Here is a 9,415-nt window from a genome sequence, read left to right on the forward strand (position 1 = left end):
GAGGTTGTCATTTGCCTGTCCAGTTATAAAATCAGTCAGTGAATGAGACTTTCCTGTCGGTCCAATGGTTAAGACCCCAGGATTCCAATGCAGGGGTGCAGGTTCAATCCCTGGTCTGGGAACCTAGATCCCACACTCCGTGCAGTGTGGCCAAAAAAATTTAAAAATAAAAGAAAAAAAAATCAGTCAGTGAAGAACCAGAACTGATTCCTGCCCAGGGTTCCCATCAAGAAGGATTGGTGAAAGAGAGAAATGGAGTAATGAAATGTCCCCTCCTTCCCAATCTGGTAGCTTCCATTTATTAATATTATTCTGTTCCAGGTACTATTCTTAACACTTTACAGACACAATCTTGTTTCATATTCACAATGACCCTATGAAGTAAACATTATCATCATCCCTATTTTTAAAATACACCCAAGTCTCTGTAACTTGAAGAGGCAAAGGCAGAATTCAAACACAGAGCTGCTAAACTTCTAAGCTTATTCTTTCACTGTATCACTTAACAAGACACTACCTGGTCAGACTGTAACTTACAGAGCCTCCTGGGTACCAAGGCCCCAGTACAGATTATACACAGGGAAATGAGCAGAGCTGGGTTCGTTGATTGTAAGATGCATTTTTTTTTTTCACATTTTGACATCTCTGAAATTGAGGTGTGTTTCACCAGCGATGGCTGTCATTGTTTAATTGGCAGTGTTTTTTCCTCTTTCTTTCTTTGTGGTACTTAAAATAATGGCATGTCTTGCAATCATTCTGTCTGGATTTAACAAAGCACAGTAAATTTAGGTGCCATTTCCCCAATATCCTGTCTGCAAAGAGACAAACTAGAGCCAAAATAGCTCTGAGATCAGGGGACAGACAGAAAAGAGCTAAGCCAGGGTTTGACCTGAAATGAAGCCTAGGAACTTAAATCAAGGAGGAAGGCTGCTGTTGATGATGTGTGGGGTAGAAGGACATCTGGCCCCAGCACTGTGCCCTAGTGGAGGGCAGGCTCCTTCAGTGCCTATTGAGGTGAGCTCAGTTCAGCTCGATTGCTCTCGAGTTGCCAGAACAGGAGCCAGAGTGCCCGAGAAAGCTTGTCAGACCAGCCTGGGCAGTGCCAGGTCTGGGAATCAGCCCTCTGATGATGAAGTTGGATTATATACTTAGCAGAGCTATCTTGCCTTTGTTCTTTGGGGAGTGAGAAGGAAAGCCAACCTTTTTGTATCTGTACCATCTTTCAGCCTTATGCCTTCTCTTGACAGAAAATATAGCTCTTTCTATGTTCTGTGATCCGTCTGCTTGTGCTGGAGGCCTGAAGGAGATAAAAGAGAATTACATTTCTTAAGACAGTCCCAGAGGAAGCAGAGAAGCCTGGAGGGTAGTGGTGGCACTGGTTTAGGGGACCTGGGGGTTAGCAAGGGAGCATGGAGTGACAGAGACTGATTGCCAAGACCCTTATTCTCTCACAGCTAAAAACACGTGGAGATGGATGGCTGAGGGGTAGCGGAAATGGCAGTAACAGTGGCGTCTGGTGAGCATCAGAGAAGAAGGGTCTGGTTTATTCTCTGCTGGATCTCTGGCCCCAAGAACAGTGTGTGGCACATAGAGGGCACTCAGTAAACACCTGTTGTTGTAGAGCATCCGCCTCCCCTGAACAACCCCACCAGAATGGCTGCTTTGGGACACACATTCCCCTTCTACGCTGGCCCCAAGCCGAACTTCCCAATGGTCACCACCTTGGCCATCATCATCACCATCTTTATGATTTCACTGGTCACCTTCATCATCATCCTGCCAGGCATTCGGGGCAAGATGGTGAGAAACAAAACCAGCCCTGGAGACCCCAGCCCCAGAGAGACCTCGGCCTCGAGGTAAGGGGGCCAGACTTTCTGATTACAATCAGATTCAGGAAAGAGATTCTAGTCCCGAGAAAGCGTCACCCACCCTCCCAGCAGAGAGCTCCCTGCTCATTGATTCAACAGATAATTACTGAGTATCTATTATGGGCCAGACACTTTGATCTCTGGTGACCAAGTGACCTCAGTTCTAGAACACACTTCCCGAGTCTGGAAAGAGAAAGGGTGGATTTGGAAGGAGGGTGCTCCATCCTAAACCCGCCCACCCTGTGATGCAGAGGCTGTTCTGGATCCTGCGAGTAGTGACCAGCTTATTCATTGGAGCTGTGATCCTGGGTAAGTGTGGAGTGTAGCTGACTTGGGCAGCTGCCTGCATCCCATCTCTTCTATCCTGGCTCCCTCACAGAGGCTCTGCTTCAGGGTGGGCTTCCAGACCTCCCTACCCACATGCCTCCCTCACCCTGGCCTTATCCCCTCACATCTACCTTTGCCCTGACAGGTGCAAGCCTCCTGGATACATCTCTCCAACCTTCCTAACATATTTATTCAGAGGAAAGCAGGTCAAAATGAATGCCTTTGGGGACAGGGTCTGCGGAGGCTGGAGGGAGAGAATGGTGGAGGGCTGCTTGCTTTGCTTTGGGGATCAGGCGATAGGAAACATAGAAAGTCTCTATGTTGAAGCTCTCTGTGTTTGCCCAGCATGGTTTATTATGTTAATGTTTCCTGCCCCAGCTGCTTGAGTAGTTCTCCCTATATGGGGGCAGGAAGGGAGGACAGGGGGAAGAGGATTATGACCAGGGGAGATATTAGATTCTGACCCATTTATTCATTTATTCATCCCATACCTATTGTTGGCAAACTTACCATGAGCCAGGTCCTAGGCGGGTAAATGGATACACAACTATGAGCAAAACTGACATGGTCCCCTTGCAGCTCTCCCTCTGACTAACCCAGCAATGCCCAGACCTCCCTGAGTTCCTGAACATCAAACTCCCCAACCCCAGCCATGAATTTCAGTTCTGAGTGGTCTGTGGGCCAGGTCAGCACCAACACATCATACAAGGCCTTCAGTTCGGAATGCATCAGCACCGCTGTGGGGCTGCAGATTGGGCTGGGAGGAGTCAACATCACGCTCACGGGTGAGAGGGGGCTCTTGCCTGGGAGGAAGGGAAAGCCTCTGCTCTGCGGCTTTGGGATCTATGTTGGGTGTGGTCTAAAGAGCTCTAGGATCCGGGCCGGGGGAGGTAGGAAGGGAAGTTCTCAGGCCTCAGAAGCTGCCTTCTCTCACTTGAGACCAGAGCCTGGTCCTCTTCCAGTGTGATAAGCCTCTGCCCAGGTAAATACCCACTCTGGCCCTCGGGTCCCTGCTGGGCACGGCTGCTCCATTCCCCAGGGACCCCGGTGCAGCAGCTGAACGGAGACTGGCTGTTACAACAAGGAGTCCACCTGGCGCCTGGGGGAGAACTACGCCGAGGAGTATGCCAAGGCACTGGAGAAGGGGCTGCCAGACCCCGTGCTCTACCTGGCCGAGAAGTTCACCCCACACAGCCCGTGTGGCCTGCATGGCCAGTACCGCCTGGCGGGACACTACACCTCGGCCACACTGTGGTGAGGGTAGGACGGAGGCCCTGCTGGCCTAGACCCAGGAGTGGGGTTCCTACCCATCTCTCCCCCACTCATGTGGAGACCCCTAGTGGGACAGTCTGGCACCAGTCACCACGGTGCTTGGTTGGGAAGCCCACAGGCAGGAATCCCTACCTCACCTCTTTGGGGTGTCCTCCACCTGGGCCCCTCCAGGTAGAAGTTCACCCCAAACAAGGTAGAGGTGCCTGGGCCAGCCTTCCCCTGGCTCTCCAGGGTGGCATTCCTCTGCTGGCTGCTGGCGGATGTGATGCTGTCCATGCCTGTGCTGGCCACGGGTGTCTTCCAGCTGTTGGGACTGCTCTTCTTCTCCACGGCCATGTCACTCACCCTGCCCTGTCCCCTACGCTTGGGCACTGCCACACTGCACACTCACTGTGGGCCTGCCTACTGGATCACATTGACCACAGGTGACGCCCAATCCTGAAGGCAGGGATGGGAGGACTCAGGGCTGGGGCCCGTCAGGTCCGTGGGGTTGAGCGTCTGCCTCCAGGGACTGAGAGGCACTTCTGGGGACCTTTCCCCTCTTTAGAGCCCCCTCCGTCTTAGATCCCTCATCGCTGGGTTTCCCCTTCTCAGACCCACAGCCCCTCCCTCCTCATATATCCCTACTCCCCTGTGTCTTATCTCTGTCTCTGTCATGTCCCTCATCCCTTAACGCTCTGTTCACCCAGCTCTTCCCCAGATCTTACGATCTCATGTCCCCCCTTCCCTCAAACACTCTTCTCTGTGTCCCCCATTCCTAGAACACTTCTCTGTGCCTATTTCACATAGCCTTAAATTGCCCTGCAGTTTTATTGTCCTCTCCTGTCCTGCCCTCCCCCCAGGGTTTCTCTGTTTTCAGAGTTCTCTCTCTCTCTCTCTCTCTCTCTCTCTCTCTCTCTCCTGGGATGTAATTGAAGGAGCACTGGGTTTAGAGTCCAAAAACTCAGAGCAACAGAGCCACACCAGCCATATGACCCTATGCCAGTCACTTCTCGGAGCCTAAGTTGCCCTGAAGCAGGGACGATATAGGCTTCCCGTAAGAGGGGTCTTAATGCTCTTAGCAGAAGATGTCCTTGCGAAGGTGTTACTATCACTAAGGCAGGATACTTGTTGCCTCATCCCCAGGCCTGCTCTGTGTGCTGCTGGGCCTGGCCATGGTGGTGGCCCACAGGCTGCAGGCTTTCTTCAGCCACTGTGGGAGAGGACCCTGTCCTGGAGTGGGATCCTGAGGAAGGGGGACTCCTGAGCCCTCGCTACAGGTCCACAGCTGACAGTCCCGAGCCCCAGGACATTCCTCTGTCAGAGGCTTCCTCTGAGGTGCCCTGTGAGGAGTCTGACTGTGCCCTGGAAAGTTCATCTCCCTGGTGGCCACCTGGACTTCCAATCTGGCTCCAGACTTCACTGGGAACCCCCCCAAAACACCACCAGAACTGCCTGCAGGATGGGTTGTATCAGGTTCCCAGCCCCAATGTGTAGGTGGAGTAGGAAAAGAGGCTCTTCCTATTGATGTTAAAACATGAAACAAAATAAAAAGCCCTAAGGCAGATGTTGGGGCTGCCATAAACCCTGTTGCCATGCGTGATGAGACCAAGCAGGGGCTGCCCCTCCTTCTGCCCAGCTACCCTGTCCTCCCTTGGGGCTTTGCCTCTTCGAGGTGCCATTTACTGAAACCCAGCTCCACCCACATGATGACATACGTGTACGGGGGGCTTACAGTGCGATTCTCCCGTGTTCCCTCTCATCCCTCTGCATCTCTCGTTTTCCTTTTTCCTGGCTCCCTTTTGTTCTCCCTTCACTTGCCCAGCTTGTGTGATCTCTTGGTACAATGAACGCACTGCGAGGGAGGAGAGACCAAACTTCTTGTTCTAGATCTAATATTAACCGATTGTGCCCCATCCTCTCTGAGCTTCAGTTCTCAAATCTGCCAAATAAGACTGTGGGACTTGCCAAGGACCTAAAACAAACAAACAAAAAATCCCGGGGTTTACAGCTTTATGCCTTGCTGACATTTACCTCGGCCCTCAGACACCACCCCTTTAATGAATAAAGTGAAGCTAGTGAATAAACTCCAAAATGCCATTTCTTCTTAGCCCCCTCAGCTGGGCCAGCAGAGGGGGATCCCACAGGGCCAGCGGGGGTGAAGGTGCGGGGGAATGACCTGCCTGGTCACTGCTACCATCCACTTGGGGTAGCTCAGGAAGATGCAGGCTCTGATTGTTCTTCTCTGGGCTCACTAGAGGGCACCCTCTCCCAGACCCTTTCCCGGGTTACTCTGCCTTCTTCAGACACAGAGAATCCGGTGTCTGTGGCAAAGCAGAGAGAGAGGCTGCCTCCAACCCAGGGAAGTCTCCCCAGAGCTCGTATCCCGAAAAGCCTTGAAAAGCCATTGAAAATAATGGGGGAAAGTTTAAAAAAAAAAGAAGAAAGTTTATTTACAGCTCACCCTGGGAGACTCTTACCCGGGTGCAGGCGGCACATCTGAGGCCACTGGCCCTTTCCCCCCGCGCCCCCAGCTCAGTGCCCTCCCGGAGCTCCCCAGGCCCGGTGGGCACTGCTCCCCGGCCTGCGGGGGACCAAGGCAGAGTAGGAGTCCGAGGTTGAGTCCCTTTCACAGGTTAGTACTGATGGTTAAGTCTGAGCCCCAGAACTGCTTATGCAGTGGGTTGTTGAGGATGAGAGGAGAGCTCCCTTTCGCCTGACTTTCGAGGCCCTTGACGCTTCCATCCAAGAAGGTGCGAAGAGCGCTGGTCCGAGCGTAGTGGAGACTCAGCACCGCAGCTCCGAGGAGGAGGCACAGGATGCCTGCGTTAGCGCAGTCGCGGGTAAAGAGGGCGGTCAGGGCTCCAGAACCCGGCCGCCCGACTCCATCTATTGGAAGTATTTGCGTTTCTTCCCCAGACACACGCACCACGGAAAGACCTCTAATATGGCATACATGATACACGGGTTCGCACGCCACTGGGGCAAGATACCGAACCCTTCCGAACTCCCTTCCCCTCCTCTGTAAAATAGGCACAACAGTGCCTGCCTCTACGAACTACTGAGAGGGGCAAATTAGATAATATATGTGAACTCATTATGCAAACCGGAAAGTGCACGCTGGAAAAATCTCGTCTCTGCCCCCAGACACCCGGGGGCCGGTTCCCTCGGTCCTCACCCGTGGCCAGCGTGATCCAAAAGGCGGCACCGTAGTGAGTGGTGAGCTCGGAGGAGCCAAGGCGGAGCTGGCAGAGAGACACGCTGGAGATGGAGGCGAAGGAGAAGACGGAGAAGAGTGCGAAGGCGCCTGTGATCAGGAGAGCCAGGCCTCCGTAGTGCGGGACCGGCATGGAGAGCAGCACGTTGGAGAGGAGCCAGAAGCAGAACGCCACCCTGCGGGGAGGGGACCAGCGGAGCTGTGAGCCGGATTCCCCCAGACCGCTCGGGTTCCCACGGGCTCGCCTCCCCTACCTCCCGGCCCCAGAACAAAAGCCCGGGGCTGGGATGGCGGAGGCGCAGGGAAACACTGGAGGGGAGTAGCCGGCGCCCAGCCATTGCTGGGTCTCTTCGGATTCCCACGGTCTGTACGGACCTCGTGACCATCTGCCCGCGAGGCGACAACTCTCACCCCAAGCGCGTCGGTCTGTAACTGTAGCTCACATCCTCCGGCTCACATGCCCCCACCCCGACCCCCGCCACACACACGCACGCGCGCGCGCAAGTACGCAAAGTGTCTTCTTTCCGCGCTCACCACAGCGTGGCCGAGGCGTAGTGTCCCGCCAAGCGGTACTGGCGGTAAACCCCGCAGGGGCTGCTCGGAGTGAACTTCTCCGCCAGATAGAGAACTGGATCCGGCAGCCCCTTCTGCAATGCCTCCGTGTACGCCCCAGCATAGTTTTCGCCGATCCGCCAAATGAACTGCTCGTTGTAGTCGATGGTCTCGTTCAACTGCTGCACTGGGTTCCCTGCGGAGGGCGTCGTCGTCACCCGGCTGCGTACAGCGAGGACCGGGCAACTAAGCGGATTCGGATAGGAGAGTGAGAATCTTGAGAGAAATAGGTTTGGCAGCGGTTGGGGAATACACAAATCAATGAGAGCCGAAAGCTATTCTATATGAGCTTGTGGGAGCTGTCCTCACGGGTCCTCCAGCTGCCCCTGCCTGCCACACACCCCCAACCATGGTGTCTGTCAACCTCAGGAGTTCACTTCACCGCAGCTCCTCACCTGTGAGTGTAACATTAACGCCCTCCAGGCCCACGTGCAGACCGACGTGGGCTCGGACGCGTGCCGCACTGAAGGCCTTGTAGGATGTATCGGTGCTAACTCTGCCCACTGACCATTCTGTGCTGAAGTGTACCGCTGTGGGGAGAGGCAAACCGTGGGGGAGGGGAAAGGTTAGGGAGAAGATTGGGGAGACGGGATTGGGAGGGTGGTGATGGGAGTTGGGACACTGCACAGAGATGGGGGGGTCTAGGAGTCCAAAGGGATATACACGGTAAGGGTGGAAGAGTGGGCAATAGAAGGAGCCCACTAGAAAGAGAATGGGAAGAGGGAGCGGGAACCCATCCCCAGTTCTCCATTTTCCCAGGTGTCCTCAGGCCACCTCCTTCCTCACCCCGGGTCCTCTCCCCCTCCGCTGCATCACACACTCACCCACAATTTCTGCTCCTATGAACAGGCTGAGGAGAACTCTCACTAACCAGAACCAGCGCTGCAGGAACAGGAAACGGGTCAGGCCTGGGTACTGCCCAACCAGACTCCCCAAGCTCTCCATTGACCCCATGCCACCCGGGCCTTTAGTGCTTCTGCAACTTCCCTCTCTTGCCCACTTTTCCCAGTTACATTCCTGACCTTTAAAGGCTGAAGGCAAGTCATGCAAGTCCCTCTGAGCCACTGGCATTTTCTAATGTTTTCTGGCTGCATGATTCTGCCTCCCAGCCCCATTTTCCAGTCCACCCTACAACTGGGCTGTCTCTATCTGCTGCTCTCCCACCACCTTCATCCCCTTTCCTCTTCAGCCCTGGTCCCACCTCCTGCTTGGGTCACTGCCATGATGAGGCTCAGTGAGTCCAGAAGTGCTAGGCAGGCAGCGGTCACCTCCCTCAGGAGAGGGAGGCCTCAAGGTCTGGTCACCAAGTAGAGGAGGTGCGAACACAACCTCTCAGATATTACTAGGTGTGCCAGTTTCCCAGAAAACAAACACAAGACTCAGGGAGGCTAGGTCCTCCTAGACTTGAAAAACAGACAACTTAGGCTCTGGGAGAGGAGGGAATCTAAGAAAAAGTGCCCAGTCTGCTACAACTTCGAAGAAATTTCTGTGGAGAAATCTCTGTCATTAGGATGGGGGCTCCCACACACATGACTCAACCCAGTGCACAGGTGAAACACAGCAGTATGAGTTGCTGGTTTCTGTCCTCTTGGCCAGAAGGTCATCACCTGAGGTCGGGATGGGAGTGGGATGGGAGTGGAGGTGCAGCCTGAGGAGAGGCAGGAGACCCCTGCAGCATGTGAAGACTAGAATTGGCCCCAGGATTACTGGGCTGGGCACCCACTCTCTGCAGCAGCCTCCTGAATGTTCCAGCTGGGGTCAGCCTCCGGATGTCTTGTATGGGACCTCTCCCTAACCTTGGGAAGGGGTGCTTGCTGGGCCGGACTTCTGCCTATGCTCCACCTGTCTGGTTCAGTGCTTCAGTGCATGGAAGATCTTGCCGCTGCCTTAACTGTCCTATCCTCCAGAGACATGCTGTCCTTGACACCCTCCACCCCCAGACCTAAACTTCTAGTACCCCCTTACCGAGTGGCCACGAATCCCGGGTAAGATGAGTAGGAAGCTGGCAGCCAAGGCCAAGAACACCAGAATGACAATGAGTAGCGGGACGCTGATGCCGGCGGCATGCCGGGGCTGAGGGTAGAAGGGCAGCACACCGTTCCACAGAGTCATGATGCAACCCGGCCGAGCTGGGTCTGTT

At 54.4% G+C, this 9,415-nt stretch overlaps 2 protein-coding genes across 2 annotated transcripts; one reads left to right on the top strand and one right to left on the bottom strand.

Annotated features, from left to right (window-relative positions):
• Window positions 1–1,653: 1,653 nt before the first annotated feature.
• Window positions 1,654–6,054, top strand: DUOXA1 (dual oxidase maturation factor 1). Its single transcript, XM_032621712.1, is given in 9 exon segments — window positions 1,654–1,800; window positions 2,120–2,177; window positions 2,846–2,980; window positions 3,235–3,257; window positions 3,259–3,449; window positions 3,699–3,892; window positions 4,593–4,657; window positions 4,659–4,791; window positions 5,981–6,054. Coding segments are annotated over 9 exon segments (1,020 nt in total).
• Window positions 5,878–9,387, bottom strand: DUOXA2 (dual oxidase maturation factor 2). The gene is made up of 6 exons (XM_032623539.1): window positions 9,241–9,387; window positions 8,100–8,157; window positions 7,671–7,805; window positions 7,198–7,411; window positions 6,625–6,839; window positions 5,878–6,269 (listed from the first exon to the last, which is right to left on the bottom strand). The coding sequence occupies exons 1-6, from the start codon at window positions 9,385–9,387 to the stop codon at window positions 6,076–6,078; spliced, it is 963 nt and encodes a 320-aa protein (XP_032479430.1). The 3' UTR covers window positions 5,878–6,075.
• Window positions 9,388–9,415: the final 28 nt, after the last annotated feature.

The sequence above is a fragment of the Phocoena sinus genome, chromosome 2, assembly GCF_008692025.1.
Source record: "Phocoena sinus isolate mPhoSin1 chromosome 2, mPhoSin1.pri, whole genome shotgun sequence".
Classification (NCBI taxonomy): domain Eukaryota; kingdom Metazoa; phylum Chordata; class Mammalia; order Artiodactyla; family Phocoenidae; genus Phocoena; species Phocoena sinus.

Bases quoted from the DNA above. Each gene is read 5' to 3' on its own strand.
- DUOXA2 (XM_032623539.1), bottom strand. From the start codon at position 9,387: ATGACTCTGTGGAACGGTGTGCTGCCCTTCTACCCTCAGCCCCGGCAT. The intron at 7,412-7,670 runs GTGAGGAGCTGC...CGCCCTCCGCAG, and splicing joins CGTTAATGTTACACTCACAG to GGAACCCAGTGCAGCAGTTG. The intron at 6,270-6,624 runs GTGAGGACCGAG...GCGCTAACGCAG, and splicing joins TTGGATCACGCTGGCCACGG to GCATCCTGTGCCTCCTCCTC.